The following is a 16,845-nucleotide window of genomic DNA, read 5'->3' as shown; positions in this document are numbered from 1 at the left end:
AATCATACAACACTTTCTAGAAAGTGGGCACTCCCAGAATGAACTGATCAAATAAACAACCAAGTTGTGTACATTCCGGATTAGTGGATCACCTTAGTTAGAATGAGAAATGCCGCCGGCAAGCTATACACAGATAATGAAATGAGTCAGGGCTGAATATACAACTTCCAGAAAGTACTGCAGAAGCAACAGTTGATATATACCACCAATAAAAATAAGGTGATGTGGAGTAAAGTATGTGAAATTGCTGTCTTACAAGGAGGACCATATGAATTGTGTCTCAAGTACGCTTACCAGGAAGAAGAAAAGTATATCTTTCTCTAGAAGCAATCAAAGAAAGGCACCTAACATCCTGTAACATCCTTGAATACGCAAATCATGGGTTCCTACCAGACAGTGAATAAGAAGTTAAAGGACCTTTTGTTGTTACATGGCAGCAAGTGCATCCCAACTGTTTATCATTAGTTTTATCAAAGCCTGGTTTCAAAGCAACCGATACACAAGAACATACTGATGGTAATGTATAAAGTCCTAATAAATGAGGATATCTTGTGAAAATAATAATAGCTTATTTTGTCAATTTTTGTTTTCACAAAGCTGTTGTAGCACACTTACGATACAAATATGCTGTATGTTTTTTCATAAAAAAAAGAGTGTAAGTCCACAAAGTCCAATTTTCAAAACAGATGGTGCAAATTAGTGTAGGCTGTTTAAATTCCTTCATTTGTCACTGTTTATCTGTGAAGTTTCAATAAAATTTGACAATTTGGAGTTACAATATTAATACGTGGAGCCATCGATATGACAGCTACTTTTCAAGATGCACCTGCATTTCAAGCAGTATGGAGAATTTGAGGAAAGGAAATGTTGGTAAACAATAGCAAAACAATAAGAGCCACTAATGGTCTGGAAGAACAAAAAGTAATAAAGTATACACAAATGGAGCAAAGTCATGATAACATGAACAAAACAAAGTAGTATGTGAAAGAAGATAATTGGCACACATGCAAAGATGAGAACAACTGCTGAAGAAGATGAAGGGAATACTAAATATATATGCTGGACTGATGGATTGTAGGATATATTGTAGAATGAACTGATTTCAGAACTTGTATGCATAATGAGAAGCTCCAATTTTTTTCACTTGATACACAGTTCAATATGTGGCTTACAATAGTTAAACACTTTTCTGTTCCCCTCCAAACCCCCTTTCCTTTCACCCTTATTTCTGATTCCTCCCCACTCATTTGAAAGTTCATTTCATTGTTTTATTTGTTTCCTTTGTGCTTTTCTTTCAATTGACACTTTTGTTGTTAACTTAGCTGCTCCCTATGTTTGAAATGAAATGCCCTATGTTTCTTAACTTCATCTATACAGGCTTATGAATACTTCATGTCATGCATTTCATGTCTTGTAATTTCCTGTTGAAAATTTGATTTCATGTTCTGTTGATAATGTTTCTTCTTGCAGCTGGCAACTGGGACTTCTTTTGTAGTACACAACTGAATAGTCTTCTTCCACTCAACACCAAATTTACACCTCATTGAGCTTAGAAAAACATTTCTGAGTGCTATACATCTGTTTACATCAAGATAAAAACTAAATTAGAAGTGCATAATTATTTATACTTTAGCACTCAACATCATAAATAATTTGAAAAATTACTAATCAATAGTGACACTCCATCTAGTGGAAAACATAAGCATGACTACTGCATATACAAAGCAGACCCTCTAAAAGAAAAATACTTCCATTTTCTTATTTTTTGACACAAACAAATGAGTATTTCACAACGCTGTTTTTCAGTTTGTTGTGTATGCAACAAAAACTGCTTCCAGAGGTGCCTTTAGTCTGAAGATCACCACTGGCTGGTCAAAACTGCTAACATGCTCATGTGTTTGTGCTAAAAAATAATAATAAAATAACTTGAATCAGTCACTGTATCTCCATGACATGTCATTTCTTCCAAATGAAAAATTATTAGATTCAATGTCAAATGTATGATTTTGCAAATGTAATGGTCAGAGTAATGTATTTTGTAAAGCATTAAATCATAAATTATGTTGGAAAAGTATTTTTAATAGGTTAGTGATAATAAAAAAAAAAAAAAATTTCATGGAGACGGACAAATGTGTCATAAAAACATAAAGGAACTTACTTCGCTTAGAAATGGAACCTGCGTTTAGCATAAGAGTGCTGAAAGCTAATACACAAAATGTTTCAGTAAATGCTTATAGTCACAGAATTCAGCTTAAATAATGAGCAATAAAGAACTTGGCAAACTGCTAAACTTTTAGAAGCTAGTCACAAAATCTTAAGATAAAAGTTTCCAAAATAAAATCTATGAAATGTTGAATTGAAACAACATAGTGAAAACAATCATACTTGATCTCAGTGATATTTATTCTTAACTTTAATGACCCTTTGCATACTGGAACTTACAGGATTTTGTCCACAATTTTTGCCTCCAGACACCATGTATATGCCCCACTCTGATGAAACATTCATTTGTGATGAGACATTTTAAGCCAATTCCAAAAACAGTTACATATTTAAAGCAGTTCAGTTTTCTTCAGACAAAAATAAATATTTCCAAAATATAAATCAGTAATAATATGTCCTCACACTCTTATGCATATTTTAATTGAATTTGCTGATGATGTATATGGATTTCATTGCATATTTTTAGTAATTCTGAAAATTTACTAAGAATATCCAAATGAAACTCCCATACATCTTAAAAAACAATACAAATAAAATCACCCCCCACTCTATGATATACTTTTGAAAACTGACGTAAAAATTCCATGTCCATCCCAAACAATTGTAACTTAGATAATTCATCTTTTCCCAAAAATATTTATAATTTCCTGCATCACAGCAAGTTGGTTATTTAAAAACTTTTTCATTTATCTATTCATACAATAATTTTAACACGTTCATCACAGAAGTAGTATGCATAGGTTGCATCATAACACTTGTTTAAAATAAAAAATTAGTACTAATGGTCACTAATTCTTTGAAAGATTGGCAGTAATAAAAATAAAAAAAGTCATCAATCTCTAAAGAATCTTTGTTTCTTTTCATTCACACTGTTCTTTCAATCTAGCAAAAATCCACAACATAAGATCCTATCACATATGGTGGTGAAAACCAATGCTTTTTGCAGTTCATAAAGATAAAACTAATTTGTAGTACTGCCATTACATATGAAACTTCTCTGCATACATGTGTCACAAACATAACAAATGAAAGTGAAGCTTATGACTGTTTCTTCACAGTTCACAGATTACATGACACTAGAGTATTCAGAAAAATGTCATGGGACTAATTAGGCCTACATTGTCAAAATGTAATCCCAGTTAAAGTAAGGAACAAAATTTATAGGAAGTCCACAACAGTGCTACTTGTCTTCACTCAGAGCTGTACCTACAAAATTTGAGGAAATAGTAGTTTTGTTGCCTGCTGCTTTATTGGATGTTACCTGAAAGAAAATGGAACCCAATTTAAGATACTGTTTCACTATTCATATCTGTGTGTGATGACATATGAGCAAAAGTATTAAAAGATAGCAGACATACTTCCTCAGAATTTGCATATGCTCCCTGAAGTATTAGATTTAGATTAACAAGAATTATATGTGACTTTTCTATGCTCCAACAGAGCACAGAATATATATTAAAAAACAGATTACATTACTACAACAGATAAAATATTGTGATTATTCAAGATTTGTACAACATATAATATATTATGAATATTCAGTTACTACTTATATGGCAGCCAGGTTATTCAGGAGTATAACTGATGTTATGGCACTGACTTAGGTCTGATATTTATCTCACTCATACAGTAATTTTCATGAAAGGTAGGGAAACTAGTTACAAGAGCTTCATATGTATGCTCCACATAAAACCACAACTGATAGATTGTAAAAATAACTGTAATGCGAGTAAAGACCACTGACAGTGTGCAGTGGGACAAGTGATGAATGTCTTAAAGAGGAAGGCAAGACTGAATGCAAATCTGTACTAGAATTATAAGGCAAGGATATGAAAAGGAAATGAGACCTCAGAACTCAGCAACATTGGGAGAGGTGTCAGACAGGACTTTGTCCCTCACCAACCCTATTTAACATTTGTTTGAAGCAAATAGTGAAAAATTGTATGGATGGGAAAAGATGCATCAAGATAATTGGATGGAAAATAGAATGCATAAGATCCACTGAGGAGATGGTGGTTTCACAGAAAATGAAGAGACACTGATTCAAGTGCTGAATTACCTGAATGAAGTCTGTGTAGCATATGGTATGAAAGACACAAAAAGAAAATAAAAGGCATGTTACAGACCTTAAGAAAAGAAGAGCAGCATATAAGTTACAGCTAGAAATCATAGAACAGGTGATAGCATTCAATTATTTGGGAAATTAAGATAAGGGAAGACACGCACTGTGAACAGGACATAAATGTCAGACTGATGCTGGTGAAATAGGCATTTCAAAATCTTAAAAATACTCTCAGCTAGTGGTTGGAATATAGAATTAAGGAAGCCACTGGTGAAGTGCCAGATATGGAGTGTGGTCTTGTATGGAGAAGAAACATTAACACTGGGAAGTAGGATGAGAGGAGAATTTGAAGTTTGTAAAATGTAGATGTAGCACAGAATGGAGAACGTCAGCTGGACTGATGAAGTCGAGATTGACGAGATACTGAGAAGAGTTGGAGAAGATAGGAGGATGTTGCTGACAGTGAAGAATAGAGAGCTAATGTGGATAGGACTTAATCTGAGGTGGGACTGCCTTCTAGTTGAGGCAATTGAAGATTTTATTCTGGGAAGAGAATGAAAGGCAGAAGAAGATACCAGATGTTGGCTGATGTTAGCAGATCACAAGGATGGTACAAAAGAATGAAGAGAAAAGCAGATGACGGAGATGGATGGAGTGCTATGAAGTCTAAGCCTGCCACAAGGCAAATAAGCAACTGATGATGTATTATTTAGTTGAAACTCCTTGTACAATTTAATAACATTTTTTTAGATAGGGTACCTGTGAATAACATGTGAACAGAAACACATTGTCCACCATAATTCATTTATTTTCAACAAAGATAAGTGTCACACACTGATCACAGATGGAATCACAATGTTTCAGCTATATTTCAATGTCACTCTGAGTTTCATTATTATAATTATTTTCATGAGGAATAAGAGCATTCAAAACTTACTTTGTTTTAGATACATATTTACTGGATGAATTAACCATTACCGGTGCTCTTTTTCTTTTCCAGTCATAAATGAAAACAGAAATTGAAACTAATGAGTAATAGAAGGAAGTGGGTAGTGTAGTTTACTTTCATTTGATGGGATAGTCAGAACTAGTAAAGTGCAATCTGTAACAAATCTTTTCATGTATATTTGTAGTTTACTTAATAATCAATCATCAATATAAGCATCTTCTTTCTGATACATGAAAGTAGAATCAGTTTGGACACAACAGCTATATAATAAATTTGGATTCCAACTCTAACCCTGTGAAACTAAGCATCACAAGCACGTAAGCATCACAAGCAAGTAAACCTTAAGTGAGACAAAAATGATGGTTATGTAAATTAAAAGAAATGCAACCACTCATGTATATTAGATTGTGCAGAAATATATAACAGAAAATAGTAACAAGTGTGGTTTGAAAAGTTCTCAGAACGGAATATAAAAGAAGTACTGAATCTCTGAGACTTTGTTTATTTTTCAATGTAGTCTCCTTGTAGATTAATGCACTTGGTCCAATGATGTTCCAGTGCCTTGATCCCATCTCAAAAATGAGTTTCCTCCATGCCTGCAAAATAGTTGTCAACTCTGGCTATCAGTTCTATGTTTGAAGTGAATCTTCATCCACCAAGAAAAATTTTTGGTTTTGGAAAGAGATGGAAATCTGACAGAGCCATATGAGGTGAATAACGCTGATGTGGCAACAAATCATACCTTAGTTCATGTAATTTTGCCCTGGCGATGTCACATGTGTGGGCACGCATTGTCCTGTCGTAGCACCCATCATGCAGATAATTTTTTCATTTCTAATTCTTCAGTTAAAATGTGATATACCCTTTCAAATGACATCTAGCGAGCATGAGCAATTTCACACACTTTCAATCGGCAATCCTCCATGACCATTTTGTGTACTTTTGCAATGATTTCTAGAGTAGTGACACATCTTGGCCAACCACTGCATAGATCATCATCTAAGCTCTCCCGACCAAATTTAAATTCATTTTTCCACTTGGCAACAGTAGCATATGAAGGAGCAGAGTCCCCCAGTGTATTCTGGAAATTGGCATGAAAGTTCAAAATGGCTCTGAACACTATGGGACTTAACTTCTGAGGTCATCAGTCCCCTAGAACTTAGAACTACTTAAACCTAACTAACCTAAGGACCTCACACACATCCATGCTTGAGGCAGGATTCGAACCTGTGACCGTAGCGGTCGCGCGGTTCCAGACTGTAGCGCCTAGAACCACTCGGCCACTCTGTCCAGCGCTGGCATGAAAGTCCTCTGCTTTCATATCATTCTTTACGAAGTACTTAATCACTGCTTTTTTTCCATCTTCGCAAATCACTATGCAGGAACAACAACAAAGCCACAACACCGCCACAGCTTTCTTCCAAGAGCACTGATGTGGCATATCTTTACAGGCAAAATTCCAATGAATATCACGTGAACAACTCATTGCGAAAGTGCTGACCTCTCATGGTGATTCAGAGAACTTTTCAAACCATCCTTGTACACTCCTGCAGTCACAACACAATTGGTTATTGATTATTGACTATTTACAACAGTTGCCTGAGTAGATTTGGGTGGTCAGAATAGTGTGTGGCAGGTCTTTTGACAGACAACTCAGTAGTTACACAAAAAAATGAAAGGAGTTCAGAGGGTATAGTGTATAAAAGGCAGAGACAAGGTGGACATGAAGAGGGATACAGGGAGGGGAGAGAGAAAGGGAGAGAGTGGAAAAGAAAGGGGAGCAGAGAGAGAGACACAGAGAGAGAGAGAGAGAGAGAGAGAGAGAGAGGGGGGGGGGGAGGGAGAGAGACTGACTTAATGGGGAGGTGGAGGAAGAGTGGTGGGAGAAGGCACTACATGATCTGGACGGGGAAGGAGTGGTTTGGACAGAAAAGAGAAGGGAAAAGATAATGTGAGGCAGTGTGCAACAGATGTTTAGGCCAGGGGGATTGTAAGAAAACAGGATATGCTAGAGGCTAGAGAGACAATTCCCAGCTGCCTAGTTCAGAGAATATTTTGCTGGAAGGCACTACCCAAATGATACATACAGTGAAATTTGAAGTAATTTTGCTGTGGTGCACAGCCTGTTAAGCAACAGGATGGTCAAGTTATTGGTTTCCCACAGTTTGGAAGTGGGCATTCGTGTGAGTAGACAGTTGGATACTTGTCATGTCCACATAAAAAGCTTTGCAGTAATTTCAGCAGAGCTAATATGTATATAACATGGCTGCTTTCATATGTGGCCCTGGCTTATATTGGGTAGGAGATGCCTGTGACTGCACTGCAGTAAGAGGTGGTGGGTGAGATGTATAGGACACGTTTTGCACCTGAGTAAACCACAAGAGAATGACCAATGTGCCGCATGATTGGGGACAGGGTTGAGAGCAGGGTTGTACTAGGGATGTACAAGGATGTTCTGTGGGTTGGTGGGCAGTGGAACTCCACTTTGAGTGATGTGGGTACAATTTAGGGTAGGATATCCGTCTACTCAGGGTACAACATGAGATAGTCAAAGCCCTGGTGAAGGATGTGTTTGAGCTTTACAAGGCCAGGGTGACACTGTGTGATCAGAGGAGTGTTGGTCAGTGGCTGGTTAACAGGTTTACTGGCGTTGGAGGAGGAGATAGCACAAGATATCTGTTTACAGATGAACTGGGTAGGATGTTTCCTTTCAATAAAGGCTCTGGTAAGATTATCAGTATGCTTTGACAACTCCTGCTTTCCATGCACATGCAGTGTCAACAGGTGGTGAGGCTGTAAAGGTAGGGACTGCTTGACATGCAACAGGGGACAACAATCAAAGTGTAGGTACTGTTGGTGGTTGGTGAGCTTTATATGAACAGACATATCTATGTAGCTGTCTTAGCTGTCTGAGAGATGGAGATCAAGATCTGGGACTGTGGCTCATTGGGTTAAGGAGCAGGTGAAACAGATTTGTGAGTAGGTGTTGAGATTATGAGGGAAAGAGCAAAGGTTGTTCCTGCCATGTGTCTATGCCATGAAAATGTCACCAGTGAATCTGAAACAGACAAGAAATTTTAGATGCTAACTCGATGAGAAGTTTCCTCCAGCTGGCCCATAAATAAGTTGGCATTGAATATGCCATGCAAGTATCCATGGAAATACCATGAATTTGCTTATGGTGTTGGTCATTGGAACTGAAAAAAATTGTGAGCCAGGATGTCTTTGGTTATGGGAAAGACGTGGTTGGTTTGGTATCAGGACATTGGGAAACGTAGTTTTCCATGGTAAGGCCATTGGCATGGAGGATGTTAGTGTACAAGGACATCACATCCACAGTGACAAACAAGGAGTCTGGTGGTAATGGCACATGAACAGGGGAAAGTTGGTGAAAGGTGGCGAAGAAAGTGAGCAGTGTCTTGAATGTAAGTTGGCAGATTACGGATAATAGTTTGGAGGTGTTGGTCAACAAAGAAAGAACATTACATCCAGCCAGAATGGGACAAACTGTGGAGAGATTTGTGTGGTTGGGATTGTATAGTTGGAGGACTAGGCCACAGGTAGGAATCTGGGGGGTGCTGTTGTGATTCTTACATGCACAGACATTTACAGTATTACGCCAAGGGTAGTTGAACTCACCATATAGCAGAGATACTGAGTCACATATAGGCACAACAAAAAGCCTGTCACACAATAAGCTTTCAGCCAACAAGGCCTTTGCCAAAAATAAACAACACACACACACAGACACAAATGCAACTCAAACACACGTGGCCACAGTCCCTGGCAGCTGAAGCCAGACTTTGGACAGCACACATGATGGAAGAGGCAACCAGATGGGGGTAAGGAAGAGACTGGGGCAGGGAGGGGGACAGATAGCAGGGTAAGGGTGGGGGAGGTAAAGTGCTGCTGCAGGAACATGCAGGGATGAGGTGGAGAGTGTGTAGGGCAGCTAGTTGCAGTTGGAGGTTAGACCCAGGGCATAGGAGAGGGGGGGGGGGCGGTTTACTGGAAAAGAAGAGAAGTAAGAAGACAGGGTGTGTTGGTGGAATAGAAGAGGGCTGCATAGTACTGAAATGGGAACAGGGAAGGGGCCAGATGGGTACGGGCAATGAATAATGAAGATTGAAGCCAGAGGGGATACAGGAATGTAGTATATATTGCTGGGAGAGTTCCCAGCAGTTCAATTCAGAAAAGCTGGTGTTGGTGGGAAGGATCCAGATGGCACAGGCTGAGAAACAGTCATTGAAATGAAAGATGTAATGTTGGGCAGCATGCTTAGCACCAGGGTGGACCAGTTGTTTCTGGCCACAGTTTGTCCATGGTCATTCATGTGGACAGACAGCTCGTTTGTTGTCATACCCAAGTAGAATGCAGCAGACTGGTTGCAGCACAGCTTGTAGATCACATGACTGGTGCAAAGGTAGGCCTGCCTGAGATGGGGTGCTGATGTTTGTGACCAGACTGGAGTAGGTGGTGGTGGGAGCATGTATGAGACAGGTCTTGCATCTAGGTCTTTTGTAGGGATATGGACCATGAGGCAATGGGTTGTGAGCAGGGGTTGTGTAGAAATGGACAAGGATATTGTGTAAGTTTGGTGGGAGGCGAAATACCACTGGGGGGCAGGGGGGGGGGGGGGTTGTATGGATAATGGGTAGGACATTTCTCATTTCAGGACATGATAAGAGGTAGCTGAAACCCTGGTGGAGAATGCAATTAGGTTGCTCCGGTCCTGGGTGGTACTAAGTCACAAGGAGAATGCTCCTCTGTGGCTGGATGGTGGGACCTTGGGAGGTGGTGGGCAACTGGAAATATAAGGCACAGGACATATGTTTTTTATAGAAGATTGGGGGATAATTAAGGTTGTAAAGGCCTCAGTGAGACCCTGGGTGTATTTTGAGTGGGACCACTCATCATTGCAGATGTGACAGCCATGGGTGGCTAGGTTGCATGGAAGGGACTTCTTTGTATGGAACAGGCGGCAGGTGTGGAAGTGGAGGTATTGCTGGTGGTTGGTAGCTTTGGTATGTGCAGAGGTACTGATGTAAACATTTTTGAGGTGGAGGTCAATATTGAGGAAGGTGGTTTGTTGTGTGGAGTAGGACCAGATGAAGCAAATGGAGGAGAAAGTGTTGAGGTTCTGGAGGAATGTGGATAGGGTGTCCTCACCCCAGATCAGCCATTGTCCTTACCCATCTAGCCCCTTCCCTGTTCCCATTCCAGTACTACATAGCCCCCTATTCCACCAACACACCCTGTCTTTTTACTTCTCTCCTTTTCCTTTACCCTGCTATCCCTCCTCCTCCCCACTCCAGCCTTTTCCTTACCCCCACCCAGTTGCCTCTCCCAATGTGCTGCTGTTTGTAGTCTGCCCTCAGCTGCCAGAGACTGTGGTCGTGTGTGTGTGTGTGTGTGTGTGTGTGTGTGTGTGTGTGTGTGTGTGTTTAGTCTGATTTTGACAAAAGCATTGTTGGCCAAAAGCTTATTGTGTGACAGTCTTTTTGTTTTGCCTATCTACAACTCTGTATCTCTGCTATATGGTGTGTAGCAACTATCCTTTTCATAACTTTGTTGCATTCCATCTCGGATTTTACACTGTTTGAATATGCACAGACATTACTTAGTTATAAAGGGTATATCTGTAAGGTTCTATCAAGACAATTTTAATTTTAAATTTACCTGTAATGAACATCAAGTATTCTATTTGATGACAGATCCAAGCATAATAAACCACTGTGTCCTTCAGGTGGAGTTGGTTTTAGAGAAGCTAAGCGCACTTCTAAGTTTCTTGCGTACTCTAGGTGACGTCCATTTGCTGGCGACACCTAACAATGGCCTTAGCTCATTTGGTGAAACGCCTTCATCTACATCATCTGCTTCAGTTTTAATTTCCATTTTCTGGAAAATATGACAGCAATAGGTCATAACTGCAACAGTAGGCTCTTTTTTTCTTATATCTTTTATAAAGTCATTCTCGTTTCTATTGTGTTCTCATTGAGACACGGATGACATATTCTGACATTATAATGAAGCAAACTGATTCTGTTACTTATGTCTTCTGTTAGGAGCATTCTGCTTAATTCTCTAATAGTATCACCCACTGATTCATTTACTACCTTCAGCTCAGTCTTCACACATGCTTAAAACAGTAATTCTGCTATGTTGCTGTTACGTACCACATTTTAAATGCAGGTTATATGTAACTACAAATTGTGGTTCTGTTACTATGCTCTCACATCAATAATGTAAATATTCATGCCAATGCATAGGTATATATTTCAAGTACATACCTGCACAATTAATCTCAGCAGAAGATGTTGTGTTTCAAGTGCTGCTGCTATTTCTTTCAGTCTCTTTTTTTGTTTATTTAATTCCTCTGTCATATAATCTTCGCTGTTTTCCAACACCATTTCAACTCCTGTGGAAGGAAATTATGAAGGAAAGTTAATTCAACTAAAATATAGCAGTGCTGTTTGATATCTTTAGAAAACAATCAGCAAGAGATGTGCAGATGATAACTCAACATCTGAGCAAAAGAACAATTAAAGTATTTCTGAGATATATAAGTTTCTACAGAGAAAATGCATACATATTAAATAAGATTATGACAAATGATAGAACGGTGACATGTAAATTAACATAACATATCTATGATAAGTATCCAAATGCTACTTTTTGTCACTTAGCTTTTGTTACATTATTTTGTCTTAATGTCATGGTGATCAACTAATATTAGTGGAAAACACATCAGGAAAATCTGCAATCCAGGAAAACAGTTGTAGCCAGCATTCTACAAAGAGAACATATTATGTGAAGGATAGGTTGCTACTTACCGTACAGTGGAGATATTCACTCACAGATAGGCACAACCAAAAAATGCGCAAAAAAGTAAGCTTTCAGCCAGAAAGTCTTTCATTTGAATTAGACACATAGACCATATAACGGAGATGCTGAGTCACATAAAGGCACAACAAAAAACTCTCACAATTAATGCTTTTGGACACTACGGCCTTTTTCAACAATAGGCATAGACAAAGCAAAACACTAACTGCAGTCTCAGGGAACTGAAACCACACTGTGAGCAGCAGCACCACTGCATGATAGGAGTGATGACTGGGTAGGTAAGGAGGAGGCTGGAGCAGGGAGGGGGCAGGATAGTGTGGTAGGGGTGGCAGACAGTGGAGTGCTGCAGGTTAGTCAGAGGGCAGGGGAGAGGTGAGGAGTATGTGGGGCAGATGGGGGTGGAGTTGCAGAAAAGGAAAGAAGTAAAAAGACTGGGTGTGAAGGTGGAATGATGGCTGTGTAGTGCTGGAATGGGAACATTGAAGAGGCCAGATGGGTGAGGACAGTGATTAACAAAGGTTGAGGCCAGGAGGGTTACAGGAACGTAGGATGTATTGCAGAGAAAGTTCCCAGCTGTGCAATTCAGAAAAGCTGGTGTTGGTGGGAAGGATCCATATGGCACAGGCTGTGAAGCAGTCACTGAAATGAAGGATGTCATGTATGGCAGCGTGCTCAGCAACAGGGTGTCCACTTGTTTCTTGGCCACAATTCGTCGATGGCCAGTCATGTGAACAGACAGCTTGTTGGTTGTCATGTCCACATAGAATGCAGGACAGTGGCTGCAGCTTAGCTTGTAGATCGTATGATTGGTTTCACAGGTAGCCCTGCCCTTGATTGGATAGGTGATGTTTGTGACCAGACTGGAGTAGGGGTGGTGTGAGGATGTATGGGACAGATCTTGCATCTAGGTCTATTTCAGGGGTATGAGCTGTGAGGCAAGGGGTTGGGAGCAGGGGTTGTGTAAGGATGGACGAGTATATTCTGTAGATTCCGTGGACAGTAGAATACCACTGTGGAGGGTAGGGGAGGTGGGAAGGATAGTAGGCAGGATATTTCTCATTTCAGAACATGACCAGAGGTAGTCGAAACACCAGTGGAGAATCAAATTCAGTTGCTCCAGTCCCGGGTGGTACTGAGTTACAAGTGGAATGCTCCTCTGTGGCCGGATGGTGGGAATTTGGGAGGTGGTGGGAGACTGGAAAGATAAGGCATGGTATATTTGTTTTGGAGGAGAATCTTGGCAAGGAGCAGGGAAAAGGAGTAAGACAAAGATGCTGTTTATCACCTACTCTTTTCAACCTCTACTTGGAAAATACGATTGACCAATGCTCATTAGATGACAAAGGAGTAGAAATTGGAGGAAGAAGAGTAGGGTGTTTGAGATTTGCTGATGACGTGGTCCTTCTAGCCATGGGGGAAAAAGAATTACGGGATTTGGTGGACGCCATTGCAACTAATGGAAAAAAAATATGGAATGAAAATTAACACAAATAAAACAAAAGTATTGGCACTAGGAGGAAATAAGGATAAAAATTATGCTGAATGGAGAAATACTAGAACAGGTGCAAAATTTTAAGTATCTTGGAAGCAGGATAGACACCGACTGGAAGTGCACCACAGAAATTAAAACAAACATAGCAATGGCAAAAGAGGCATTTTATAAGAAAAGGAGAATATTCTGCAACGGTCTGGACAGAGAACTCAGAAAGAGACTCACAAATTGTCTTGTATGGAGTGTTCTTCTATATGGCACTGAAATGTGGACTATGAGGAAAAAAGACAGAGAAAGGCTGGAGGCTTTTGAGATCTGGACATGTCGGAAGATGGAAAGAATAAGTTGGATGGACAGAGTAAAAAATGAAGAGGTACTGAGGAGAGTGGGAGAGAAAAGACAGTTACTAGATGTAATAAACAAAAGAAAAAGAAATTGGATTGGGCATATATTAATAAAGAATGACGGACTGATAAAAACAGTTTTAGAAGGTTATGTAGAAGGGAAAAGGAAGTGAGGAAGGAAGAGATTCCAGATACTGGATGACATGATGGATGGTACAACATACAGCAGCCTTAAGAAGGAAGCAATGGATCACAGAAAATGGAGAGGCAAAAGACCTGCTAATATAGCAGATTACTGATGATGATGATATTTGTTTTTGTAAAAAATTGTGAGGATAATTACAGTTTGTGAAAGCTTCAGTGAAACCCTCGGTATATTTCAAGAGGAACTGCTTGTCACTACAGCTGGAACCAAAACTGCAACTGGTAGCAGCTGTCGAACTAGAGGTACTGCTAGTGGTTATTTAGTTTGATATGGACAGAGGTACTGATGTAGCCATCTCTGAGGTGGAAGTCAACATCTAGAAGGTGGCCTGTTGGGATGAGTAGGACCAGGTGAAGCAAATGGGGGAGAAGTTGTTGAGGATCCGGAGGAACGTGGATAGGGTGTTCTCACCTTCGATCCAGATAGCAAAGATGTTATCAGTGAATCTGACCCAGGTAAGGTAATTAGGATTTTGGGTTTTTAGGAAGGATTCCTCTAGATGGCTCTTGAATAGGTTGGCATAGATGGTGCCATGGGGGTGCCAATAGCTGTACCCTGGATTTGTTTGTAGGTAATGCCTTCAAAGGGGAAGTAATTGTAGGTGAGGATATAGTTGGTCATGGCAACAAGGAAGGAGGTTGTTGGTTTGGAATCCGTTGGGCGTTGGGAAAGGAAGTGTTCAATAGCGGTAAGGCTATGGGTATTAGGAATGTTAGTGTAAAGGGAAGCGGCATCAACTGTGATGAGCAGGGCATCGTGTCATAAAGGGACAGGAACTGTGGAGAGTTGCTGGAGGAAATGTTTGGTATCTTTCATATAGGAGAGTAGGTTCCGGGTAATAGGTTAAAGGTCTTGGGCTACGAGAGCAGAGATTCTCTCAGTGGGGGCACAGTAACCCACCATAATGGGGTGTCCTGTGTGGTTAGGTTTATGGACTTTAGGAAGCATGTAGACGCCAGGAGTGCAGGGAGTGGTAGGAGTGAGTAGAGAGATGGACTCGGGAGAGGTTGTGGGATGGGCCTAATGATTTGAGAAGTGACTGGAGATCCTGCTGGATTTCTGGAATGGGGTCAATGTGGCAAGGTTTGTAGGTAGAGGTATCTGACAGAGTCCTTCTGTCAGGTAATCCTTGTGGTTCAATACAAAGTGGTGGAGCCTTTGTCCACAGGTAGGATTATAAGGTAGGGATCAGTTTTTAGATGGTGGTCTGCAGTTCTTTCTGCAGATGTAAGGTTAGTTTGCATGTTGAGGAAATTGGGGAATGATGGCGAGGCAAGGTTCGAGGTTAAGAAATTCTGGAAAGTTAACAGGAGGTGATTCGGGGGCAGTGAGGGTGGATCACGGTTAGATGGAAGAGTGAACTAAGTTAGACAGGGTTCAGTATTGGTCTTTGGTTGAGTCTGATGAGTAGGGTTGGTGGCAAAATAGTGTTTCCACTGTAGGAACTGGGAGAAGGAGAGAAGGTCTTTAACAAGTTCTGGATGACTGAATTTAATAGTGGGGCAAAAGGCGAGGACTTCGGAAAGGACTGCTATTTCTGTGGTCTTAAGGCTTCTGGAGGAAAGGTTCATGACTGTGTTATGGGTCTGTTTAGGTTCTGGATTGTATGGTGGTGGGAGTGAGTTTGGAGGGTGGGGTAAGTGTAATAGGTCTGCGAGACAGCGTTTGTCTGCTATGAGGGGACATGGGGGAGGTTTGGAGGTTGTTGTAGAGGTGGTAGACAGGAGTAGGAAGTGAGCAGGGTGGATATCTTTTTGAGTTATCATTGTGCAGGTTGCTCAGGTTCCTGAAAGTTTCAATGTGTGTTATGGGTTCCAGGAATTTGGGACTGCATAGCAGAAGAACTTTGCAGATGGAGAGAAGGTACTGCAAGGAGGTTTGGGCTTGGCCGATATGGTTTTGCAGCACTATGTTGGTGAGGGCTTAGCATTGGCGGAATCTGAACAGGTGGAGGTCATTTTGGAAGTAGGGATGGCAGCAAGAGATGGGTAATTTGATGGTAAGGCCATTTGGTGGGGATTCCAAGAGCCAAGCAACAACTTTTCTGTATTGACACACATGAAACGAGCAAGTATCCATGGTGGTTGGAAAAATGCAAAAAATTACATAAACAATACAGAATTACATCCAAAAAATTTTGCAAAAATACATCCAAATATGAGTGAAAATTCACGAAAAGGATGAAAAGAATGCAAAAGGGGAAAACAAGATGAAATCTGAGGGAGCATACAGTAGTGAATGGCGAAAACTCACTAAAATTGGCTTGAAGCCATAAGGATCAAAGTAAGGTACAAACTGTTACTTTTACTTGTTTTAGGTTAAAAAGAATTTGTTTACTTCACTGAACATTACATTTGTTTCAGATTGTACAACCACACAAAGACACACATCGACAAAGACATAGTTTCTAGTACTTGTCTCTCCAAAGACTCTACAGCAGAAGTGCTGCCAACTTTGTTTGCCACTTAATTAAATACAAACACATATAACTGTAACACTTTCCCTTAGTTAATTAAGAAAAAAAAGGACATCAACATGAAAGACTCATCTTATGACATAAATCTAACAGTCTTGGTTTTGCCAGGGGCTTCGTCAATATATCTCCTAACTGGTCCTCAGCTGAAATATATTGAATGCCTAACTCTCCTTCCAATACCTTTTCTCGGATGAAGAAGTACTTTATTTTTATATGCTTAGTGTGATGATGGAACTCAGGGTTTTGTGTGA

At 40.1% G+C, this 16,845-nt stretch overlaps 1 protein-coding gene across 1 annotated transcript in view; it reads right to left on the bottom strand.

The window, feature by feature from the left end:
- Nucleotides 1–3,390: 3,390 nt before the first annotated feature.
- Nucleotides 3,391–16,845, bottom strand: part of LOC124774919 (transient receptor potential cation channel subfamily A member 1) — a 208,005-nt gene continuing 194,550 nt past the window's right edge. Inside the window, exons 20-22 of the mRNA XM_047249599.1 lie at nt 11,525–11,652; nt 10,914–11,132; nt 3,391–3,484 (exon numbers count right to left, since the gene is read on the bottom strand). Of these exons, the coding sequence (XP_047105555.1) occupies nt 10,977–11,132; nt 11,525–11,652 (284 nt within the window). The 3' untranslated portion in view covers nt 3,391–3,484; nt 10,914–10,976. The remainder of the gene's footprint in view (nt 3,485–10,913; nt 11,133–11,524; nt 11,653–16,845) is intronic.

The sequence above is a fragment of the Schistocerca piceifrons genome, chromosome 1, assembly GCF_021461385.2.
Source record: "Schistocerca piceifrons isolate TAMUIC-IGC-003096 chromosome 1, iqSchPice1.1, whole genome shotgun sequence".
Taxonomy (NCBI): Eukaryota; Metazoa; Arthropoda; class Insecta; order Orthoptera; family Acrididae; genus Schistocerca; species Schistocerca piceifrons.
This window is presented reverse-complemented; position numbering and strand designations above follow the sequence as displayed.